This window comes from Megalopta genalis, chromosome 1, assembly GCF_051020955.1.
Source record: "Megalopta genalis isolate 19385.01 chromosome 1, iyMegGena1_principal, whole genome shotgun sequence".
Taxonomy (NCBI): Eukaryota; Metazoa; Arthropoda; class Insecta; order Hymenoptera; family Halictidae; genus Megalopta; species Megalopta genalis.
In genome coordinates, this window is record NC_135013.1 from 37,030,420 (window position 1) to 37,056,575 (window position 26,156).

At 38.2% G+C, this 26,156-nt stretch overlaps 3 protein-coding genes and 2 long non-coding RNA genes across 12 annotated transcripts; 3 read left to right on the forward strand and 2 right to left on the reverse strand.

The window, feature by feature from the left end:
- Positions 1-196: 196 nt before the first annotated feature.
- On the forward strand, positions 197-3,657 carry LOC117218748 (putative ATP-dependent RNA helicase TDRD12). The gene is made up of 5 exons (XM_033467355.2): positions 197-554; positions 619-743; positions 820-927; positions 1,003-1,184; positions 1,294-3,657. Exons 1-4 carry the CDS (start codon positions 409-411, stop codon positions 1,119-1,121), a joined length of 498 nt encoding a protein of 165 aa, XP_033323246.2. The 5' UTR covers positions 197-408; the 3' UTR covers positions 1,122-1,184; positions 1,294-3,657.
- A 147-nt stretch (positions 3,658-3,804) lies between these two features.
- LOC117218746 (beta-1,3-galactosyltransferase 5) lies at positions 3,805-10,826 on the forward strand. 7 transcript variants are annotated; one of them, XM_033467350.2, is made up of 3 exons: positions 3,805-5,182; positions 7,725-8,318; positions 8,595-10,826. In XM_033467350.2, the coding sequence occupies exons 2-3, from the start codon at positions 7,763-7,765 to the stop codon at positions 9,110-9,112; spliced, it is 1,074 nt and encodes a 357-aa protein (XP_033323241.2). In that variant the 5' UTR covers positions 3,805-5,182; positions 7,725-7,762; the 3' UTR covers positions 9,113-10,826. The 7 variants fall into 7 exon arrangements, with proteins under 7 accessions (XP_033323241.2, XP_033323242.2, XP_076383401.1 ...); XM_033467351.2 differs by having other exon boundaries at positions 3,805-5,175; XM_076527286.1 differs by lacking the exon at positions 3,805-5,182 and adding an exon at positions 5,297-5,628.
- Positions 8,564-11,932, reverse strand: LOC117218751 (uncharacterized). Its single transcript, XR_013035082.1, has 2 exons — positions 11,334-11,932; positions 8,564-11,264 (listed from the first exon to the last, which is right to left on the reverse strand). It is a non-coding gene; the product is annotated as an uncharacterized LOC117218751 (long non-coding RNA).
- BtbVII (BTB-protein-VII) lies at positions 11,239-23,426 on the forward strand. 2 transcript variants are annotated; one of them, XM_076527219.1, is made up of 6 exons: positions 11,239-11,377; positions 11,874-12,209; positions 12,290-12,643; positions 12,715-12,844; positions 19,360-19,904; positions 20,294-23,426. In XM_076527219.1, the coding sequence occupies exons 2-6, from the start codon at positions 11,898-11,900 to the stop codon at positions 20,549-20,551; spliced, it is 1,599 nt and encodes a 532-aa protein (XP_076383334.1). In that variant the 5' UTR covers positions 11,239-11,377; positions 11,874-11,897; the 3' UTR covers positions 20,552-23,426. The 2 variants fall into 2 exon arrangements, with proteins under 2 accessions (XP_076383334.1, XP_076383332.1); XM_076527217.1 differs by lacking the exon at positions 20,294-23,426 and adding an exon at positions 14,659-15,385 and having other exon boundaries at positions 19,360-19,597.
- On the reverse strand, positions 14,242-14,719 carry LOC117218752 (uncharacterized). Its single transcript, XR_004489846.2, has 2 exons — positions 14,595-14,719; positions 14,242-14,506 (listed from the first exon to the last, which is right to left on the reverse strand). It is a non-coding gene; the product is annotated as an uncharacterized LOC117218752 (long non-coding RNA).
- Positions 23,427-26,156: the final 2,730 nt, after the last annotated feature.

A 26,156-nucleotide genomic window follows, 5' to 3' on the forward strand; every position in this document is an offset into this window, starting at 1 on the left:
ATTATAAAAAATATTTCACTGCAAATCATGTCTACATACATAATAAGAATTGGAGTTGTATATACTTGTGTAATTAAAAAGGTTAACAAATTCAAAGTATGAAACCAGTGGATTCAAAATTCTACCAATCAAAAGCAATTTGCTTAGACATACGCATGCGTACTAAATATATACAATTGTGTGAATGTTGATTACTGTGAAGTGTTGCTTTAGAATTCGATACTTTTATATCATATATTTTTAAGTATTGTAATAGTTTTAAAAATCATTTCATAATCAAAGTTTTATAATGTATATTTCAAAATTTTCTTCTGCCATTTAATAAGTGAATTTAAAGGTTAAGTTTATACATTATTGTGATGCTTTTAATGCAAAAAATATACTTTATGTATTGGTAATTTTAATTAAATGATGAGTGTCCCGAAACTTATTAGCAGATTATATAGTCCGAAGATATTGTGGTTTCAAACGGATGTTACGGTTATCATACGTATCTTACTACAAGATGTTGATAACTATTACCTACATGTTGAATGTGATCATTTACTATTTAGGTATTCACACGTAAATTTTATATTAATTATTTTTATAGAATATAATGAAATACCCTATTTTTAGCTGTACCATAAATGGAAAAGATTATTATGTTATTTTGTACCTGTTTGGGACAGTGGTAGCAGAAAAAACTATGCATGAAAACATAGGAAGAGAGATCAAGATTACACTAACAAAAGCTCATAAATGTAATTAGCTCACAATCATTTTGTACTTAATTATTTTGCACTTTATACTTATACAGTTTGTACTCTTCTTTGATAGGGACAGAATGGCTAAGGCTACATATTGAAACCGAAAAGAAACCTTTAATTGTATCAGATACAGATCATTTATATAAACCTTGTTGGATTGAAGATGCTGCAAAAATAGGTAATCATTAAAGAGTATTACAAGTTATACATTATGCACCTTTGAATAGGAAAAATAATACAAATTTTATCACAGAGAGAGAAAGTTTTGCAGAATATAAACGACGAAATAATATATCACAAATTATGCCAGATGTGCCATCTACTGATGAAGAAGAGTCTGATGATGATGTAATGGATATGCTGTTTATTTAATAAACATTAATGTTGTATCACCAACATTTATGAGCACAGTGTTTTTTGAATGGATTGACTTAGGTAATGAAAATTTTTTTATAAACTTATTTAGAAATAAAAATAACTTTCATACAAATTTGTTATTAAGATATTAAGACTAAACTTTTGTATAAATGAAATATTCTTAAAGGATGTAAATGTTTCTATGCTTCACTATCTGTGAATGTACTGTGAATCAATGTATTTAACCCTTTGCGGACGAGTGTTGGCAAATAGCCGCCCAAGTCTTTTTACCATTGCGGACGCGTGTCGGCATATAGCCACCCAATTCTTGCGCTACGACTGGCGTACGTTTGTCGTTCTAAATGATAAGATACGCATGGGTATCCCTCTGCGGACGAGTATCAGCAAATAAGCTTTGTAGTGATGAAGTCTTATCTTCCGTATAGTGTAAACTTATGATGCGAGACCATGGTAGGTTCAGAACGAATTTCAGTTTGTCGAGTCAGTCTTTCAGTGTCACTACCAGAGAAACCAGCAAAGTTTTTCACATATTTTATATCTTATAACATCCTACACACGATGGCTAAAAGATTCAGAGACGATACGTTCAATAGTGACAGTACTGATGAGTTCCAGTTTGAATCTGACAACACAGAAGATGACGACATTGTTTCATCCAGTGAAAGTGAAATCCTTGCAACAAGGAATGCATGGAGGTGTTTCAATGTGGGCAGTGATAGTAGCAGTAATGAAGAAATGAATATTCAAGAAATTGATAGCAGTAGTGATAACGAATGGACAAATGTCACAAATCATGATATCATTCCACAAAAAATACAATTTAATTCTGGATCACGAACCTCTGGTTCATAACTAAATTCAACTTATACAGAACCATTAGATTTCTTCAACTCGTTCTTTACCGATGAGTTGATCAAGAAAATAGTTGAGGAGACTAATCGGTATGCAAATCATATGATACGAGGAAAACATCTAGAAAAGAATGTCACACCAAAAGAAATGCGAGCATTTCTCGGCGTAATATTGCTTATGGGGACAATGTCACTTCCAAGCCTGAAAGATTATTGGACCACAGAAAAGAAATGTAGGATCCCATACTTTGCCGAAATATTCAGGAGAGACCGATTCTTACAAGTATTTTGGATGCTTCACACAAATGAAAATATTGAAGGTATGCGAAACATGGCAACAAGGACGCAAAAAATGAGCAATTTGTTCGATTACATTGATAGTAAATGTCATGAAAATTTTGTACCCGGGGCGGAGTTATCTGTGGATGAATCAATCGTCAAATTCAAAGACGAATAAGTTTTATTACGTACAACCCACAAAAACCAACCAAGTTGGGTATCCATATTTATGTTCTTGCAGACACCAATATTGGTTATATACAAACTATTTTACCATAGTATAGCAGTTTTACTACGGAGAAATTACTTAGATCAGATCTGCCAATAAGCACAAGAACAGTCTTACAACTATATCACAATTTATTGCAATTCAATCCTGGCAGTGTAGGATACCATATCTTCAATGACCGATACTTCATAAGCATTCCTTTGGCAGATGCACTACTGAAAATGAAATGTAATCTAACTAGAACTATTCAGACAAATAGGAAATTTATTCCACGTGAAATAAAAAATCGAAAGATTGCAAAAAATGAAGTCGTTGCCTACAGATGGAAAGATTTACTATTTATTGGCTTGGAGAGACAAGCGTATTGTGACCGTGCTCAGCACCTGTGTTACCTCATCTTCGAAAACCGTTACTAAAAGGTCACGCAAAGAAGGAAGAACTCGTATTATGGAGCCAGACGTGATTATAAATTATAATAAATATATGGGTAGGGTAGATAAAGCAGATCAGTACACAGGCACGTACTGTTTCATGAGAAAGTCTCAAAAATGATGGCGAAAATTATTTTTTTGGGGATTGGAAGTTTCAGTGATGAATTCCTATCTATTATATCAAGAACATCACAAGAAATACAATATAAAAAAGTTATCTCATTTACAATTTGTACGTCACTTGGTAGATCAATTGATTGGAGATTTTCGAGATGCTAATCCCAAGGCTCCTTCGACTTCTGGAACAGCAGAAAGGCTCAACGGCCTTTTACATATTATTATGCGAAATGAGACAGGAAGAAGTAAAAATTGCCTCGTATGCTCTAATCGAAAAATAAAACACGGAAGAAGAGAGTCGAGGTACTATTGTGCTACTTGTTCGGCTAAACCGGTCTTGCAGATAGGTGATTGTTTCAAACAATATCACACAAAGCACGAATATAAAACGTCTCATATATAAAGACGACTAAATTTGTTTGTTTATGATTTTACTGGATTTTATGAAAAAGTTATTTGAATAAAGCTTCAGTTTTTATAACGCAAACGTGCGACGTGAACATTTTCTTCACTGCGCGCTCCAATACCTGTCGTCCATAGCGACGCTCACCCGTCGAGCGGCTTCGTCCGCAAAGGGTTAATAATGTTTCAGTACATAAATTAAACAAGAAAACTTAACTTTTCGAACGTCTTATTATTTATCGCTTAGATTTTCAACATGAATCCATGAAAATATGGACTACAATCCTTTTAAGTTATTAGTTTTTAATTATTCACATTAATTATTGGAATATTTGCAAACTAAATAACCTAAATTTTTTACCGTTTTGAAAATGACGCTATTTTTATTTATCTCAAAATAGTGCCATTGGACGTAGTGTCAAAATGGTCGAATTGTTAATCAACGGAAGATCTTTGCCCTTAGAATAATAGAGTATCGCCATCTATGAAAAAACGCTGAAACTGATACGTCGTCTATGGATTAAACTCTACACTCATCTGTCAGTGTCGTTCGTTTACCAATTTATTCATTTTGCCACAGATGGTGCCATGCTATGATTCTAGGAATAGAATTCCTCCGTCGATCATATTGTCAATCAGTTTGAGCGTTTTGACACCGCGACCAATGGCGCTATTCTGTAGTAGATAAAAATGGCGCCATTTTTAAAACAGTAGGAATCACTAATATTTATATGAAACATAATATTTTAATGTTTTCTCGTTGAGAATTTTTCACTTTTCTCGACTCAAACGAAAGCTGGAAGATCATATTTTACGACAGATCTATTTAAAATTGTACAAGAATTCGAGTTCATATTGAAAAACAGATAAATCCCGAATGAATTTTATATTGAATTTCATTCACAAAAGTTCGTAAGGTAGTAGATCTACAGTGGTACTTCGTCTATGCTCACGGATGCTTACGGATCTTACTGTTTGAGGCGCTTCTGATGTTTCTAATAAAATCAACTTAAAAATAAGTTCACCGTAATGTCAATTAGAATATGAGTTACATGAGAATCGATCAGAATTAATAATTAGTAAGAAATATATTCGTGGGAAAGCAGGACTATCGAAAGAAAATTGAATTGTAAAAGTGGGACAGTTTAGCGATTTCCGTTACATCGAGCGGGGAAAGTGGGGATTAAATGCAAAGTGCCTGTAGTCGGTTACAAAATGTCATGGTCCTGCGTGCAGTGCAACCTATTTTGAAGGGTGCTATACAATGGGCGTTGCTACGTCCGCGAAAGGCTAGGAATATCCATCATGTTACCCGTTGTCCTGCGACCCAACTTCGTCTATGTCGAATTCAGCTTCTCCCGTGGCTTCACCTCCTAGCGAATTTTTATACACATGGTCTGTGGCGTCTTGTCTGCGTAAGGGCGACCGATTAAACAAACAAATAGGAAGGAGAAGATGAGGGGTGTCAGGAAAAAGAAGAAACAAAACAGTTGAAACACCACGCGGTGATCCTAGTCGTTTGACGCGCGCTGCGATCCTACCCTACCAGGGGAACAGCTTCGAGATATGCCGCTACCTGGACGGGGCGAATCGTCAACAATACGCTGATCTGACATAACCGCAAAACCCTGTGCTCGTGTTGCATTTCGACGCTACGATCCCATTTGTGCCGAATGTGCAAGATAAAATACTCGACGACACGACAGATGTACAGATACTTCCAGAGTTTTTCACCGCACGTAAGTTGTAAGTGTCGATAAGCATCCTTCTTTTTCCTTCTTCCTTTTATGACTTGCAACCAAACGACGATCGCGAATTTCGATAGATTTCTTATTCTTTTGTTTTTTTTTCGGGGTTGCTTCTTGTTTTGAGATCAACTAACGAATACGATATTCAATTGAAAGTGATATTGAAAAATTCAAATCTGCTAACCGCCGTTGGATACGTTATTCCAACGTACGAATCTTTGTACGCGTATTAATTTTGATGTACCGTTGCAACGGTTTTCTTAGCTTTCATCAATTGATGAAAGTGCACGAATATGAATCATCGAACGGCGGAATACTAAAGAAAAACAATTACGTTGACCATTCTCCCGAACCTTGGCCGTTACAAACTGTTCCACTAAATTATTTAGTGCATGCTGTAGCACTGCCTTCTTTAGTTGTTGTTAGTTTGAAGCCTACAAAACAGTAAGTCGGTTCTGTACTCTGCTTGCAAGTGAATAATGTCGCAATGATTCGAGAGGTAGAATCATTCTAGAAATATCCAAATTTATTTCACGAGAATACCAAGAGTGAAAGTGTTATTTACCTGCGCGTCGCTTTCTAAAAGTTGTTTAGTTCGATTTTCAAAACGTTACGGTTTTCAGCTTGTTTCTGTCACACCGTCGACGTTTAATCATACGGATTGTTTGAACAAGGTGGACACGGCTTGTGTGACTCGTCAAAACAAACGGAACGTTTGCGGGAGGCATCAATTATAAATTGTTTCTTATCTCCGTTACAAATCGTTCTTATGTAAGGAATTAGTGTCGAATTAATATCGACTTATCAATTAGTTTAATATCTACGCGTCCAGTGTTAAAATCGTTGCAAATGCATAAAAATATGCATGTGCAAATATGCAGTATCAATAACTAAATAAAACAGTTTATCTTAAATGAATAGCACGTATCGAAAAATTCAAGAACAAAAATGAAAAATTTTAGATTAAATTTAGATGAACGAGAAAAACAATAAATTTAAATTATAGTCATCAATATCATGATTTAACAAATACAATTTATGTTATATATATATATATATACAATACAGGCACATTCGCTTCTAAATGTGTCTTTTTTATATTCAAAAGCTCGACCTTGCACGCAGTATGGTTTATAATGTTTTATTTTATCTCACTTATTCCTGAATCATTATGTATTTTTTCGTTTTTTGTATTTATCGTATTGTATTACCGTATTGCTTAATTGTAAATAAATGTAACTAACGTTACTATATTCAATACGGTAAAGATGAACTTAAATATTATTAACGGCTATTGTTACACGCTTTAGTTTTTTTTTTTTACCTTTGAGTGGATACAGGTGTGAATATGCATATGTATATAATTCTTATCACTTGGGCCACGAGTAAGTCTGTTAAAGGTGGTATGAATCATTGACTGTAGGCGCATGCAACTTTTACAGACTACATCACGTCATGCATATAACGTTCTTCGTACTTGACTGTTTCTATGTAGAAACCCGCGATCCAAAAATACACTTTCAATATTTTCTTCAGGCTACTTACAGTTCCGTCGATTCGACCGATGATTTCGAAACGATAAACATCGGATGCTATCTTCGAAATTTGAAATCGGCAATTTGGTAAATATGGTTATTTAATAAAATATTCTATGAACCAATCAACATAATTGTTTGTAAATAAAAGATTCGCTTTCGAATTCATTCCGAACAATTAATAAGTATATTGATGTTAACGTATCAATAAATATTGTAACGGATACAATATGTATGAAATATTTTACGTAACTATTTATCACTTGTATTTGCGCTTAGTAAATAGTGTATTAATACCTGTGAGTCACTGACTCTACTTGTAAGTAAATAACAGCTCAATTATTTCACCACGATGCACTAACTTATCATTTGATTAGTTGCATTCGCATTTGCTTCGAAAGTTGGACGTTCGCGGAGCATTCCAGTGTTGTAGATAATGCATGCGCTATTGCAAAACCATTAGTTCAAGGTACACAGAAAAGTCGTTCGTATTTCGCTAAATACTTTCACTTGATTGCCACTATCAACTTATCGCGTATACCTTAACTGAACTGCGTATATTATAGATACAAATTTGAATCCATTATTCCTACAATATGTTTCGTTGTTGTCGGACCCGTGTTTTATTAATTTTATGTAAATTTATTCATCGTTACGTGGATATGAAACGAATGATGATCATATTTCCCGTGTACTCGAAATATTCATGAAAAACATAAATGTGTTAATATACCGTAATTTAATCGTGTTCTCGACATTGTAGCTTTTTGAAACAAATAGTAAAGTGGATTTAATATTATTGACTTAGAAAGAAATAATCTTTACGTTGAAAACAATGAAAAATTTGCTATAGAAAATCGTGGCTTTTAAAAACATGGGTATAAAATATTCTGTGTCCAATGTCTAGGAATGGTAAGCCAGTCAAGTGGTTGATAGCGATGTTACGTGTAGAGCACTCCCATGTTTGAAGAGATAATGCAATGAAGAAATGTTTTTCTTTTACAGCCAGGCTGAACAGCATATGATGAAAGGGTTTTGTTAGTATGCTGGATAAGCGGCGGCTTCATGCCTCCGCTTCGTCGCCATGGACCCTGATCTTTGTGGTCGCTTTGGCTCTGACTGGATGCTTCTCGTTCTGGCTGCACATCGACGGCTCCGGCTCCTTCACGCCTTACACCAGCGGTGTAACAGCGCCGGGCTATCTGCTGCTGTTTCCTGGGAATGTGACTCCTTCACCGCAACCGTATTTGCTGAGCGAACTTTCGTTCGGTGACAAATCCACGCTGATCGACATCAAAGATTTCAGGTTCACGATCAACCACGATCCATGCAATCGCACGCATCCGTTACTGTTGATGCTTGTCCACTCGGCGCCTGAGAACTTCCTCAAAAGGAATGTCGTCCGCGAAACATGGGGTCAACAGTCGACGGACGTAGCGCTCCTATTCCTGGTCGGCTCCTCTAGTGAGTACCAGACCAGGCTGGAGCAGGAGAATAGGAAATATAAAGATTTGATACAAGGCAGCTTTCTCGATGCCTACAGAAACATGACTTACAAACATGTGATGGCGTTGAAGTGGGTTACGTATCATTGTCCAAGTAAGTGGTACGTGGGTCGATGAAGATTATTTTTTCCATCACGAATCGTGATAAGCTCATCACATGTCACAGATATAAGGAGACTCTTGTGTTACAATCAGTATTCTATCTACATACAAAAAGGATAGAAGACCTTATATCTAGACTGTGATTATTAATGCACATATGTATATGTGCTGGCATTGAGCGTCGAGTTTGTGTTAAGCGAGTTTGGGTTGATAGCGGTAGTTGTCAACTACACACGATTCTCGGACTGACTTTATTCTGTTGTTTCAGGTGCCAAATATATACTAAAATTAGACGACGATGTTTTTGTTCATATACCCGCCATGTTGGATTTCTTGACGCGCGACCTATCACCTTGGGGTGCCAGGCGATTGATCCTTTGCGACCTCCTCTCCATGGGCACCGTGAAGAGATCCTGGCGTTCGAAATGGAGAGTCTCGCCCCAGGAATATCCTGGAAGACATTATCCTGTGTACTGTGCTGGATGGGCTATATTATACTCCCCTGATAGCGTGTTTCTTTTATATCGCGAAGCCCAAAGGGAGCCGTACTTCTGGATCGATGATGTCCACGTAACTGGGACTTTAGCTAGGAAAGTAAATTTAACTCAAACTTCTCTGCATTATCTGGTTCTAACCCCCGAGAACATGCAGGATCTTCTGACCAATCCGGGTTCTCATAGGGAATTTTTATTCGGACCACCTAACTTAAATGAAAACGAAATAAGAGCCTTACAGAGTCTGGTCACTAAACCACGGCCTAGCAGTGAAAGCCTATTAACCAGTTAAGTGTGTTTGACGACTATATCCATCATGTGGCAGAATTTTGTGTCGATTTGATATTTAAATTATAATTCTGGCGAAAACTAAATTATATTCGTAAATCTTAATATGTTTAAAATATGTTTATAGATCAAGATGAAATGAAACAAACAAATGAAAATTATAAATAATTTGAGTTTGATTCAAAACTTCCTGAGAGCTAACTCGTCGCGACACGAGAGCTTATCGCGACACACACTGGCGGGCGCTTTACAAAGAGATCGCCGCAGTTAACTGGTTAAACTAACAGTATTACTGAAATTATTCATTTCGAACGAAACACAGAAGAATCGCCGCATGTTCGAACGTGTTCGTCTTTTCTCACGAATATCCTAGTATGCTGGGTGTTCAATTCTTTTGCACTAGTACTCACGCGTTATATACGTTGCGTACATAACGCTCAAAGTGATTTTGCATATAAGATCAGACATTGTCCTCCCTCCCCCGGTATCCTTTCTTTCTCAATCATTGTACATGTATTTACATAGCAATTCGATGTTAAGAAGACGAATAATTCTGTGTACATATCAATGTATTATCTATTTCTTTTGAAATGGAGATACTTCAGGAGTTAATGCTACGCGTGTACGTGGAATCTGTTTCCAAGGATGTCTGGTTCAATGTGAAACCGCGGTTATACACGCACCACAATTTTTGTACATATCATACACTTGTGACTCATTTACGCATAATTAACGACTTACTTTTTATTGAAGGTTGAAGGGCTCATTAACACCTTGTAGGAACAGCGTGTCTCCGTGAATTAAGTAAACGACGAAAGTAAACGATGAGCGGATAGAGATCAGATTTGTGAGTGAAATTTATAGATATAGAGTGTTTCATAAAACTAGGACGTGGTTTAAAGTGACTATGGTCATCGGGATCGTGCACAAAGGAAATATAACGGGTTCGCTTTTAAATACAGGTCCACGTGTTATGAGGCATGCTATATATCGCTATATCAAAATTTAAGGTAACAGATTGTTATATGAGAACTTTGACGAGTCAAATTAACATTGTTATGTAACAATAAGTACAACCTCCCAAAAACAAGGGTCCATTCGCGGTTAAGGTGATGACAGAAATTCTTGTTCTTGTACTGTGAATCGTTCCTCGAAGCGCGATTTGATGAAATTCGATTTCTGAGTTCCTTAAGTGTTCGAGTGGTATTCAGGAGTGCATAGCATGGATCAACACGCATCTTGTTTCTACAATTTATCATCAATGAAATACCTCAGTGTTTATAAACGTATATATATATATATATTATATTTCTTTTTTATTCCATCTTTTTTTGACATTCCCATATACAACGAAAAACGAGAAACTTGCAAAAATCTATAGCAAATCTGTATTGTATTTCGGATCGATTAGTATACACTCGTAGCATCACATACAACACGAAAAGAAAAGAAATCATTGTTGGTTCATATGCAAGAGGTGCCCTTTTGATTTTCGTCAGTTCTGAACTTAACGGTTTCGACGAGATGGAAGTTATTTATTACTTACTTATTTATTTTCATTTCTACCGACTAAATAGCAATCCTTGTCGTCGCACTGTGTGAAATGGAACATATCCCATTGTATTGTCGAACATATACACATAGTGTAATATGATGTAATCTTTGTGATGAAGTAAAATACTTATAATTTCAATAAACCACGGATCGTTTCAATTGTACGTCATCTACAGTTGCTTCAGCTATTTAAGCGATCGAAATGCTTATTAATATCCTGCGTCATGTACATATAACTGAAATATCTATATGGAAGAGATTGCGGAAGCAGCGCGGAAAAGTATTGTATCGTGGATGGGTATAGCGTCGTGCTTGACAGATCCTCGCCAGATGTCACTAATAACCGGCCGCTATATTGATCAAGGTAGATTTTCTAAGGACGCACGTTGATAAGATCTCGTATTTGTCGATTTCACGAGAAATTCGTCGCGAAACGTCAAAACACATGTCGCCGCGAGTTCTCGGGAGGGTTTCACGCACGCCGTCCTAGCCTCGTCATTTTTGCCTATGACGTCATTTCTGAATTACACAAGCGTCACTAGTGAGTCTGTTGTGGAAAATTTCGTCGGATCCATGGTAGCGACGAGCGAACTCTGTTTTTCCTAATTAAAAACAGACTGGATCTTACGACGAACCTCGGAACAGTCTGGTGACAACTTGATCGAAGTTACCTGACAGTGTTTTCAACCGTCGACGGGGACCTTGTTTGGACGAAGTGAGTAACCCCAACTCCGTCTGTTCTTTTTCTCCGATCATCCCGGTGGCAGGTCTATATTTGTTGTGTGTTTGGCTAGATCGTAACCGTATTGTCGTGTACATTGGTATTTATCTTCCGCGTCTCTGTGAAACACGGTTCATAACCCGCCTTGTCGATTTGACGAGCGGCACGTATGTTTTCGAAAGAATGATAACTTGCTTGATCGCAGGATCAACTCGCGTGTTCTGTCGGAGTTCGTGTCGATAACAAGACTGTCTGACACTGTCTGTCTTGCGATTAAGTTCGTTCGTGTAAAAAAAACAACTGCAGATCGTGTTGTAGATATATGTGTACATATCTTACATTGTTTGAGCGTACCGTATGTTGACTACAGTCTGATGTTTACAAGTACTGTTTTGTACATTTTGTACAATTGTCACTGTTGTCACATCATTTCTCTTCCATTTACGAGATACAAACAATGCAATTTACTGTGGGATCAATGGCTTTGCAGGTATAGAATTGCAAGTATATCAAAATGTCGATGCAACAGTTCTGTTTGCGGTGGAACAATCATCAACCGAATTTCATTTCGGTGTTCTCAAATTTGTTGAACAACGAGACCCTGGTGGATGTGACACTGGCTGCAGAAGGTAGACAGCTTCAGGCACACAAAGTTGTTTTGTCAGCATGCAGTACATATTTTCAGTCATTGTTCACCGTTAATCCCTGTCAACATCCAATTGTGATATTGAAGGATGTAAAGTTTTCGGATTTAAAGATTATGGTTGACTTTATGTATTACGGTGAAGTAAACATATCACAGGATCAATTACCATCGATCATAAAGGTATATAGCATTTTAAAATTATAATTTCATTAAATAATCTGTGATAACGCAATTGTTTTATGTTTTTTCTTTTTTAATAGACTGCAGAGAGTTTAAAGATAAAAGGTTTAGCAGAAATGCACACACCGTCCTTAACAAAGTGGCCAAGCGCTGGTAGCGAAACTGGTGGAGGGGATCGTGGTGAATCTTGTTCCCCCAGTCCATCGCCATTATCACCATCATTTCGTAGGAAGAGATTAAGAAAATCATCTACATGTTCTACATCTGGATCTGGTGATAAACCAGAAGAGATAAATGAAATTACTTTAGTTGCTACCAATATTGTAAAACCAGAACCTTTGATTGTCACACAAGAAACTGGTGAAAATCTTAGGAGACCCGTGAATACTAACACAGAATCTCAAGGCAGCATCGATGAGGATCAAATATCAATTGTAAGCTTATTACATTGGCATTTGTACTTCTTCAGTAACTGTGGAATATTTCATGGCATAATTTACTTTAGATGAGCAATATGGAGAACAGTTCTGCTGCAACACCAGCACAAAGTGATGGTTCAATACAGGATGTAAGCCAACAATCTGGGGGGAATGTTGCACAGAGTTCAGTTTCTTCACAACCACCCGCACATCAAGGTAAGTAATCTTTTGTTGTATATGCAGAGGCAGATGTTATTATAAGAAACTCAATCAGGGATATCAAACAATGTAAGGGAGGTTCATATACATCTGGGCAGATTAGTGTAGACAAGCAGGATTAATATTACATTAATCTCTTGCGCTGGAATGATGTGCTACGCACGCCGATTATTGTTTACTACCAAACTGAGAAAGATATTCTACACGCGTCGCTTGTTACTGTTTTCTAAGATGGTAATAACATGCAATCTGTAGATTATACACCACTACGTCTGCAAGCAAAACAATGGGGACATTTTCCTATAAACATTCCACCCACAAAAGGTAAACCAAGACCTCAAAGAAGGTGTAAGGTATGTGCGAAACATGGTAAACGCAGTGAAACCACTTGGGAGTGTAAGAAATGTCTCGTTGCATTGCACATGCCGCATTGTTTTGAAACTTATCATACTGTATCAAATTATTAATAAAATCTTTTATTACACTGTTAATCTTGTCTATATTTATCTAAATAGTGTAATTATATACATTTTTAATACGCAATTTATTTAAAATGAGTATAAATGCAATTTCAAGTAATAGCTCGTTTTCAATTATTTTGGACAGTTTCGTCGCGGACGATTAATTAATTTCCAGCGCAAGAGGGTTAATTAAAATTATGCTGCTTCTTCTTTTTATGCTGCATGAATTAATGTAATTTTTGAAGCACAGATCATACTGTTTCTGTGATAGATATCTGTTAAATCATTGAGAACAACATTGGAAGTGATATCAGCATTTGTAATACCAATTAAAGGTGTACAATTGTATGGTGCAAAAAACAGTTAAAAAGTGAGAATTATTGTGTCTTTTTTCTTGATGTATTGTACATCTGTATGATTACAGTTAATAATTTCATATTGGAATACTGAATTATTTTAGTATGTAGCGAACAATGCATGAAATGTATCTTTCACACAAAATATCTCTGTAATTTAGTAGTTACATGCAATCTATACCAAGTGTGGTGGGTATCGAAATTGCATGTTGAAAGAAACAAAACTTACACACATTATATGCTGGCACAGATGCGTTTAAATGTACTGCACAAGGAAAATCAACAGACGTTTGACATGAAAATAGAGCGAAAGTACCGGGAAAAAAGAGAAAAGAAATGAAAATTGGTTGTGCAATATTTTCAAGGCTAGTCTCATTCATGAAATTCATCATGGTACACAGATACATAGCACACAATGTATAATGTTCTTCAGAGGACAGCGAATCACCCCTTTTTAACATTGTCAAGTGTGTATGTGTGCCTTGCTCTGTCCTACGATTTAACAAAGTTATACTCTTCTTTGATACTTGAAAATGGAAGATGATGTGCTTTAAAATGTATCTGTGCCATGCCACGATTCTATCCTCGATATATTCATATATTTACCATTACATTCACAGACTTTTACATATATCTTTCCATTCTTTTCTGCTTACAGCTTAGCATTGTTTCTTCTTTTTCCACACGTTCATATAGTAGCATAAAGCATTACTTCTCCTTCGAACTAGACAATTGTTTAGCTAATTTAATTTCAATAGATTCTTGTAAATTCACTTTTGATTTATCAATTTTAGCTATTATTTCGAACATCTCTGCTATACAAAATATATATTCAGCAACGCCTAGAAGTATCAATTTTTCTCAACTAAACGTACATTCCTCAAACACACACATAATTAGTACTTATCATTACATTTAACGAAAACATACATAATATTAGCCAGTCGAATTAATTCCTGTGCTCTGACCAAAGATGAACCGGTCTGTTCCGCAGGATTGCAATGGACTATAATGGAGCACACATATCCACGTTTCGCTCTGTCCTCGTGTCAAACGAATCTGTCGATCCAAGCATCATCAGCTTTTACCACGCCCGAAATAACAGCTTCCTCGACCATCAGCGATCAGTACTCTGGTACCAGCACGACTGGTTCCAGTTGCGCCCTGACGAATTATCCGAACCCGTCGCACGGGACGTTGCAGCACGCGACGTCGAGCGGCCCGTCGCCGTCCGTTCAGTGCCCAAGTAACTGCCAGAGCCCGTGTGCCAGTCCGCAGACCGCAATTAAAAGGAAACGATCGACGAATCCACAGGCGGACGAGAACTTTATCAGAGCGTTAGACGCAGTCCGTTACGGCGGCATAGGATTCTGTAAGGCAGCTAGGATGTTCGGTGTCAACAACCGGACGCTCTGGCTAGAGTACAAGAAGCGCGGTTATCCGAACAATCGGCCCAGTTTGAAGTCCCGGGTCAAACAGGAAGTGAACTCCTCACCGCCGCCAGCCCAGTCCGCGCAACCTGTTAACTCGCAGAGCCCTACGCCAATGGGCCCACCCACTACTCCGCACAGCACACACAACACCCACAGCACGCACACTATGCTGACCACCCACAGTCCACACACGATGCTGAGTGGTTACATCGACAGCAGGCACACGGACTACGCGTTGCCCAGCACAACGATGCCGATCAATTTGCACGGCGTTAATTACAACGCGATGTGAGCCTGCCATAACACGGGTGCCGTGGGCACTTGTATAGACGAGCTTGAAAAGTATTAGATCCCCGCGTGGTCACAAACGCATCAACTGTTCCAGTAACACTGACTTTGTGACAAACTTTGGAATAGCTGTTGTTTTAAGGCAAACCTTAAGTCATTTGAACGATTTTAAGTTATTTAATTGAGATATAAGTTGAGATTTAGTTGCATAATCTATACCCTCATACACTCTCCGATAATAGTTAAGAGGTACAGCACCCCCATCAGGAGGTATGGCAATTCTCATTCGTGCTAGAGTAATCACAGTGCCTTTCGAGTGAAAACGACCAATGGTCTCTTTTATACCAAAGTGCGTTTCTTGACATTTTGTTAATCATATTTTCTCTCATCGAGCCAACTGCAATTAACATGATGCATTTTTTCTTATCTTCACTAATTGTAGCTGGAGAGAATCCAAAATAATTTGATGGTACATCTTTGGGAAACGAAATCAAAATTATTGTTAATATTAATGAACAGTCTTGATCAGAATTCATTTAGTTCTTAATTGGAGCAGTTGTGTGTTTCATTCGTAATCTCATATTTTGAAGAAATATATTAAACTACGACAAAATTACAGGGAAATGGAAGACTATTGTATCTGAAACATAAAAATGGGAAGTTTTACTGGAGAAGTATATGAGGGTCGTGATCAAACATGTGTTTTTTGGATTGGCAACGATAATGAATTGATCAAAACCATAAATGGCAACGTCTCCAAAATGCAATCTTGTGACTTATGTTGTTTTGCCTTACGACCACGAGTACACGCATGCATCGTGACTTGTCAAACGCAAAGACACATGGTTTTTAGATATCTTTTGCCTACATGTACTCGTACATAACTATAGGAAACATGAAAATAACAACGGATCTCAAGAAAGGGCGGGAGGGTGTCGGTTCGTACTTTATACACCACAAGTTTTTTACATTAGTGTACACGCGTTCAACGAAGTATGTCATTGTTAGCTAATGCTAGAACTCGTTTACTTTTTCCACTACCATTAAGAAGATTTCCTACTATTTATTTTTCATGTATATATTTATTTACAAAAAGGATATACGTACAATGAAATCACTAATTTATGTTTTAACTCTTCGTCTCGTTTATGTACTGACCAAGTATATCTACATCATTGTTTTAGCCTTTTTAAAATCAAAGATCAACTGTTAAGCAGTTTCTAATACGTTTGAATCTCTTTTAGGATTGTCTCACGAAGAACAGAATGATTCTTGTAAATATACATAGTACAACCATTAAAATATCGATTAATACGCTTCCAATGTTCATGTCTGAGGATCTAAATGGACCCAGGCATTTTCGAACGTTTAAGAACTTTTATGGGACAGTCAACGAGTTCTAAGGACATGCTTTTATTGACCGCAGTTTTGTCTCCTTCCGGAATTACCGGGCGCAGGCAGAACGAGTTCTGAAAGAGGTTCCTTCTGTTGAAACGTATCGTTTTGGATCTAAATCGCGCGATCAGATATAGAGCGCATTCGTTTACGGTTTCAGATGTTTATAGACGAGCTATGGAAGAATACTTTTTATTCATAATTTAACGTTTCTATCGTCCTTATTGTCGGTGCGCGTCGGCCGTTTGCGTTCGACCAACTTCAGCCGGCCCGCCGGCGTCGTATAACTTTTGTACATAATGAATAAAAGTAGCGGTACGAAAACGATTAGTTAGATGAATATACCATGTATATTAGCACACAGTTAATATTACGGAAACTAACGATTACTTATCCACGAACGGATAAAATTAGAACAGGATCTGCCGTCAATACATGTATTACAGACGATCAGTTGTTTCGTGGGTCTTATACACAAATTCTACACAACAATCCCATACGAAAAATTCAGCCACGTGGGTGTACCATATTAATTTGTAAATGAGTGCAGCACAAACGGATCTTTTGTATTTTCAATTACGCTTAGAATTTACCTTTGAAAATATTAAATCTTGTTGGTACGCCCGGATGTGTGAATGTAACAGGTTACAGGGTACGATGAGAAATTTTATAGGCTTTTTTAATTACGTTAGTCGTCACCGGATCGAAGTGCAATACAAGCAATCGTGAACGTTTTATATTAAGATGTTTTCCTATGTATGCATTATCTTAATAGACGTGTAATACATAATATGTATATAGGTGAAATTGTTTTGTTACGCGTTTATGGCTATACATTGCAAACTTATAAAAGTAATAAAGTAATGCATGTATTGAGAAACAGCTCTACGATACGACCACCTTATCATTCATTTACGTCGAAGAAATTGTTCTCGTTTAACTTTTGATTTCGAACGAAGAGATTATTTATAAAACGTTTATGTTTCCGTTATGTTGATAGCATCGACGGATTATCCTGAAATTGATATGTAATTAGGGCGCTAGAATATATTCAGGGACCTGTGTCCCGTTTAGTACTCAACTAGGGGTAATAAATTTAAATAACGATTGTAAATATCATTGATCATCCGAGCATACACAATTCATCAGCCGTGCGAACGAGTATCGTTTAGTTACTTCACACGATTTCTACAATTGCATTTGAAACAACCGCGGCGAGGACCTATTCTTGTATTCTATTATATGCACGTACTTAACTTCGTGGAAAATGGCAATTTTGTTATCGTCTTCCTTTCAGAGATCGAATAACTGAAGAAATAGGATCGCTCGAAAATCATCGGATCTTTAGGAAGATTCGGTGAACCTTGCGTTAATGGTCGCATTTGAAGCATACACGAGCTATCATGCTGATATGTGTATTATCAGCGGCCGTAATCAACCGGCTTGCTGATTATCGTGTGTACACCGTGCGAGATCCACCTTTTCTTTTCACATCTGTACAAAGAGTAATAGATGAACATATATATATATATATAGGTGCATCGACGAGAAAAAGTGTTGATCACAGATGTATACAGACCTACGCGTGACGCTCCATCGGTGAAACGAGCGAGAGACTAGTTTAATCGGTACGAATTTTATATGCAGATGATCGAATTTATTGTGTCGATGTTATGTATAACGTCTTTTATGAGCGGAGGCGACGGGGGAGCTAATCAAAGTTGTTTCTGGTCGGGCGTAACTTCGTTCACGTAAGACGTAAGCTAACCGTCTTTTTAGATCTTTATTTATGTAGCAACTTTGGTAATGAAAATAAAGTTTCGTTTAAAATCTTCGAGGATCAGAACAAATGAAATTGCAACGTTTATCTGTGCCCGCATATCAATAAGTAAGTTCCTATATGGTTGTTTTATCGTCGATGTTTGTTCCAGATGACAAAAGAATTGTTTTTATCATTTCATGCGAGTAGATCGCTGCACATCAGCTGTCTTGCACCTGCATTTCTTTCATGCGCTTTACTGCTTCGATGTGTGTATCCACGTTGTTTTCAACCTCGTCTCAATAATCTGGCATTTAATAGAAAAATCGCACAATCTTCGCCTATACTTTGCATAATTTTAGATTAATTCGCGATAGAGATATATAAAGTTTTAGGATTCTATGATCGCGATTTCATCGAAGAAAATTTCGATGACTGTCGTGGGAATTTTTGAACATTTGAGGGCTCGAACTAAAGCTGCAAAATCGCACTTTCTGATAAATTTATTTAGGTTTAAGGAAAGATTCGTAAGCATTTTGAAAATCGATAAATCGTAATCAATAGCTCGCAGGAGAATGTCTGCGTCTTAAGAGGTCATTTCGAATCAGTTTTAAAATGTCTCCCCGTACGAATATTTAAACTTTTGATAGCTTAAAACAAAGCTGAGAGATCGCACTTCGCGATAGATCTCCATCCACTATTTAAAAAACATTCGAAATTACATCTTAGCGTCACCATAAACTCCTACTCTACAGGCCTTTACAGTCTTACCGACAAAGAGTCTTCATCATTCACCCGACTCTCAACTTTCTCATTCCAGTAGTGTGCAAAGCAGCGGGCCCCAAAAGATGCCGGCTACTAATGCGTCAGCCCCGCGTGAAGAAGGAGCCGAATCACTTATCCCCGGACAGTGAGGGCTGCTCGCCGCACATCGTCTCCTTGTCGATGAGCACGCCAACCTTGAATCTACTCCAGACATCAAAATCCTGGGAGGAGTCCCGGATCTCTTCGCCTCCACCATCGATCGTTGTGAACCAGTCGAACCTGTTAGCGGTGACCACCTCGGCGAACCTGTTGACAGTGCCGCAGCCGTCCTATCTGACGAAGCAACACTCTCACCCGCTTCTGTCCAATCAGCAACAATCCACAAGCGGCAACGTGTGGATCCATAGGCAGCACTCGAACCCTGAGTTCCCCAGGAGGACGACCAGCCCCTCGATAGTCGTCGAGCCGGCACCCGTCGTTAAAACGGAACAGGAAATATCGGAAGAACCGTCGACAGCCTCACCCGAGGCTGCCGGGTCCACGTCTGGGCTCAGAGCAGTGAAGACCAGTGAGCTCATACGAAGCTCATCTTCCCCTCAGGTGATTATTAACGCAGGATCCTTGCCTCTGGCTCAATGAATCTTCGAGCTACTAGAGAAATTATAACATTTGTACATTAACACTAAACCTATCGAGCATTAAAAGTGTAAGAATGATAAGACTGAATTTATTTAGACTTTCCACAATTTTTATTATAATAAATACATAGATTTAAGAAATGTATTCAATCATTTCCTATGAAAAAGTCTTTATAGCTTCAGTAATTTTAAAATACAGAATGTGAGATCGATTATTTTACCGGCTTGGTGGGTTTAGTGTTAAAGTTAACATCTGTAGCAGAGTTGTTTGGAACCAACGTTAGCAACTCACGTAGATCGAAAAATGTTCTGGATTCGCGAAAGTAATTTTCGTTAACGAATTTGTTGCAGACCACAAGCAGGGACATCAGAGAGACTCTGAGCGATCAGCGGCTAGGTCACTGTCCAGTTTTGCGTCCTGGTCCAGCGTTGGGCTGCAACCATTGCTGGAACACGATCGACGCTCACGGAAGAATACTCCGTCGAAAGACGAAGTACCATTGTCCAGAGTGCCAGGCGAACCTCTGTATCGTGCCCTGCTTCCAGGAGTACCATGAACAGCGTCGGGAGGTGAAGCTGAAGCCCTTACCGAAAACCAGTTCCGTCTAAAGTGCTTCGAAGCACACGCTTTCATTGCGAACCCTTGGATAACGCTGGCTTCTTTTCGTCCTCATCGAACCGACCAGAGCGAATGAAATTTTTGACAACGTTTGACGACGATTTTTTTGTAACTCGACGGTTCTGGCAATCGTTGAGATTGGATAACTTTTTGGGGAGTTTGGTTTCTCGATAGAGAATTTGTTTCTGTACCGGAAGATGGTCGAAGACGAAGGCGGTCGTTTGCCTTATCAAATGATATATTAATGAAGTGACTCGATAACGAAAGTTCCTGAAGATATTAATAGACAGTTAGGGTATACGTGGCCGTAACCCGTTGCAGAGTACCCGTGTCTTGGAGTATTTAAAACTGTCTGTGTTACCACTCGAGTACTGTTTTCTTGTTACTTCATATTGTCTCCTCCCCTTGTGGTTTCTCCACGTTTTGTGAATTGAAACGATTGTCAAGCTTTCGATCTTGGCGAGCCAAGATGAAGAGTTGTGAATTCTATGATTACGAAGTAGTCGATTACAGACTGTATTCCAGATTGAGATTACTTTCGCACTGCCTCATACCTCAAAAGATCAGCTCGTATTGTTTATTATCTTTGGAACTGAGAACAGCGCGTTTCAGGAGTCGCCCCGTTTTTGTGCTTTTCGTTACGGCCACGGCTAGGGATTTTCCAAGGAGTAAATATAGCGTGTTTGGAGAGAGTGTCTTTGATGTAACAGAGAAAAGGACGAGCAGATATTAACGCGAAGCGACGAATTCGCCAGCGTTTCGCGCGCCGTATAATTGAAACGAGGCCGTTGTAGAATCTCGTTAGAGAAGTATCCTGCTTTCACAGAGTCCACGTGTGCGCCTACAATCACCTGGAAAAAAGAAAGCGACCCTCTTTCTCTTGTATTTTTTTACTCCAACGGGTGAGCATCCCAGGAATTATCATACCTCCTCTAACCAGAAATGGGCAAAACGTTACACCGGAGGTAGAGAGATCTGGCTTACTACAATTTTTGTTTGATCGAGTATTAGATTGATAGGAAGTAAATGGTTCGTGTCTGTAAAGATGTGATTCTCGAGAGACATAATTTATAACGATTTTGCAAAGTCTAAGCTCCGTTAGACTATAAAATCAATGGGAATAATTCTACGTGTTTTACAGTGGCAATAGAGGCTATAGTTACCCCGATATATCCCAAGCAGCCATTTATTTACTATTGATCGACGTTTATGTGTGTTTAGACAGTCAGAAGTAGAACGACTGGAACTTACAATTAGACAATTTGTATCGAATTAACGCTATACCTACCTAGTCTCACGTTTTCTGTTTCGCAATTGTTCGAATTCTAAGGATGTTCGATGATTTCTTCGCGGAGCACACGTTGCGATAAAAATCGATGAAAATCCGAACCTTGTTATTTTTATAAATAATCGGATAGATTTCGTGCTCGGTAGGTGCAGTGTTAATCAATTTGCCCATCTCTGTGCCCAATCCCTACACAAGAAACGCGACCGCAAATCCTCCTACTCGTTGCTGTGAGCACGACGATTTCGCGGATGAACGTATTTCTATATGTATTAACTGTGTACAGGTTAACGATAGATCGTCGACCCGCTCGACGGAACCATGAATTTACCCCCTAGAGATATATTCTTGCATAGACATCGTTACTTAGTAAGTATTTCTATGACGTAACTTATTTATTTGTACGCGTGTAAATAAACTCGACAGCTGTGTATATATTTTTTACGGACAAGTGGCTGGGGACGAGACCTCGAAACAATTTATACAGGGTGCGAAGAGAATCGACGCTGCATTAAGAACGTTCGATTATTATATATTTTACCCGTTACCCACACGTTGTACGGCGAACCTTGAACGAGACAATTGGGACCCTTCGGGATCGATCGTCATTCGTTTCCGGAAGAACTTGCGTCTCATGCATTTATCTAAGTGTCCTGAAGGGTGGCTTTCTGTTCTTCAAGGAAACGAACGCGTAGTTCAACTTTCCGAGAGTAATTTTTCAACAATTTGAAATTTTTCTTAAATGAATCTTTATACGAGCTGTCCCTTCTTACACGATCACTTCGAACGTTCTAGGTTCTTCTTGATTTCGTCGAGACTGTTGGTTCGTTGGAATGGTTTAAGAATATTGTTATATTTTTGTTGTCAAGATCATTGAAAGACGAAACACAGTTTTGTTTAACTTCTGTTGTTTACGATCAATTTGGAATATTTTTAATTCAAAAGGTAGAGGAGATTGAATTGATTGAGTTTTTAGTTTCAGTTTAGTTTTTAGTTTCTAGTTATCGAATTTTGTTACCTTCTTTGCCAAATCATATAGTTATCGTCTATGATAAAAATAAATGGGACAGCTTGTATAATTATTGGCGGGTGCAAGGAGTAATTTCGAGGAGCAAGTGACTTCGCGATGAAATCTCAATTAAAGAGGAGTTCGTGAAGATTTTGAAGATTTCTGAGACCGACCGTTTGTGTCGTTCGCAAGAAAAATTGTCTTTCGTTTCTCAAGAATGATCTCAACGATATAATTCATCGTTGAAGAAAGAGAGAGAGAGAGAGAGAGAGAGAGAGAGAGAGAGAGAGAGAGAGAGAGAGAGAGAGAGAGAGAGAGAGGGAGAGAGAGAGGGGGAGTGAGTGAGAGAGAGAAAGAGAGCTTAGCGCGCAGAAATGCATTTTTCCTCTCCCTCAGATGTCCCGTAGGTTTCTGCAGTCACCGGGACGCGAAGTGTCACAGATGTAGCATACGTGCAATATATTTTTCTTGGCGTTACGAGTATACTATGCGCAGTTGTATTGATTAATTATATTTTATGTAAATCTAGCCGTAAGATTCGTAAGTGAAAAATAAAGAGATTGTGATCGGACCTCTCTGGCTCCATGCATTCCACGGCTCAAAATGTCACCAATGGCCCTTAATACAAAATATGAAATAAAACACGTTCACATTTACAATATTTAACAGCAAGCTAGAATATAAAGAAATACAATTTTTATTCTGTGTAAAGAGTCCCTTCTTCGATTTTATGCATTCAGGGATAGAACCAGTGGATGCTATTTAAAAATACAGACAAATTAACTCACTGGACTCGAAGCTACTTTAAAAACATCGAAACTAAGATATTTGTACCAACGTATATAGCTCGCACAATACTTACATTTTTAACAACTCTTTTAAATACAAACCAATTTAATAATATAGAAATCACTTTAAAAAATAATGTAGCATTTGTTAGAGGTGCTACAGAATCGCCATTCGAGTGCAAAGGGTTGAGAGAATTAGAGGATGTCAGAACATTATTTTTTTAATTTATTTTATTTCGAATTTTCGTTCATCCTAAAGGTCCACGATATAATCGTCATGACTAGGATTTTACGCATTTATGACAAGTACGAGTAACAAATAGAGTAGAACGGAAGACAAATGAAAAGAATTGAAGGCTCACATTTTATGAGAATGCACGCAATTTTGATTTCAAAACAAATTCTAATCGTGACCCATATATGTAAAGAATGCAAATCGTCAAGTGTACGTGTTAAATTTCACGACGAACAGAGTCGACAATAATTCATACCCTTGGAACAGCTCGAAAAAGTCTTTCTCACCCCATCCCGCCGGTCCGAGGAACAACAAGACGAACTTCGAGCTTTCTCTTCTTTCTATAATTCAAGCAAGCGTGTTGCTGATACACCAATAATCCGAGGGACAGTTTTTCCCGGTTTCTGCCGGCGCGGCAGGGTCAGCCGTTTGTTTCTTCCCTCGCAAGCTGACGCCAGGAGGTAACCCCGGCCGTAACGCGACGGAAGGACCGTCATCTTGGATCCCCCAAAAGCCGCGGCGATATTGTACGTGCAGCCGCTGCCCTCGTCGACAGCTGGGACCCTCGTCTGCTCGTTTCTGTAGCCAAAGATCCCCGGGACTTCGATCGGCAACGAAAAGTCACGGATTAATCGTTTGCACCCTTCGCGCCCTTGGCTCCGCGGCTGGGGCGGCTGATCTCGTTAGGGTGACGTTTAAATCACATTACGCGGACTGATCGGTTTTAGATATTCCTGTGTCCTTGAACGATGCACCTCGATATCTTGATTCATCCCAGGTTCAGTCAATGTGCTAACGATTTTGCACGAAGTCGTGCAGAACTTGTTTGGACCATGCATAGGTTTATAATACTATAATCTGGGACTGAGTGGTGCGAACGAGTTGAAATTTACGGGATATTCAGGGTACCATTGCTTCTAAATAGTCATCAAACGGCAACAATGCAGCTCTTTTAGAACAAAAGTTACAGGAGATAACTTAATGATTGATCCTTATTTTTTGGGACGACAGTCTAAGTTTACAATATTATACTTAAACAGCGGATCTTTATGTAAAATAAAAATTATCTGCATCACCTGCAAGGCATACCAGCCAAACACAAGTCCTTCTCTTTCTTCAACAATTAGAATATGTTCAAAATAATACGTTAACATTTTTAGTTTCTTTGAATCGTTACACTGTCTTAAATTATAATACTTGCATAAAATTGAAACTTGCAGTATAGTTAGGGATGCTATTGCTTCTGGATGGTTAAAAAAACAGTTACAGGTGTTAATTTACTGCTGTTCCTCGCTTTTTGCGAATGATAAAGCTGTTCTTGGCATCTCACCAAACACTGTCGTAAAGGTAAGCAGATTTTGAACCGCATTTCGGTATTAGGCAAATTGTGGAACTTCATACGTGACCGTAGATCTTTTCTTGATCCCGAAGTCTGACGTTCTTTTTGAACAACTTGGGTGAAAGCCAACCTTGTGGTTTATCTTGAAATCCGTTGACTCAGCAAGCACACCTTTTGAACACGATTCTCTAGACTTTCACTGTTCGTCAACGTCCATTAGCAATGTAGATAGCAGTTAATTAGATTAATGTAGATTGCGAAGCTTGCAAAAGGAAACGATTCATTTTCAAACCTTGGAAGGCTAGAAGCGCGCTGATTAAAACAGCTTGGCGAACGCCCGCGTTTTGCAACAAATGGTAAGCATAATCAACATTTTAATTGCGAATTTTAATGAAAAATAAAATTTGTCTGTATTAATCGCAAAACAATATGAGTCACATACTTTTCGTTCATTGATCGTGTTAATGAATTGAGAGTGATATATAGACATACTTAATTGCTTTTAATTTTGCTACAGCTTTAATTTAACCCATTTTTTTCGATAGATGCGTAAAATCAGCGGATCAATAATCCTTGAAAGCCACATATTTGCTCTATATCCACAACAGTTTTTCTGTTCTAAACTCTTTCCACTTTATCTGACCCAGTGCATTTTACGCGTATGAAGTTGAGCGAGTCTTGCGACCTATAGAACAATTGCACTTTAACACGTTGACTGCCACGCGTATTTACAACAAAATCTCCTACAGGCCACCCGAGCCGCTATAGGAAGCGTGCGCTGTTAATTCATGTCTGTTTCTGTTCCTGCATGAACAGTTGGAATCTTTGCTGAGCACCGAATGGTATAACTTAAAATCTCTGCCCTTATTTTTTTTCAATAATGAAAAGAGATCGGATTGCCTGGAAGGAGAAGCATAAATAGAATTACATCGTCAGATT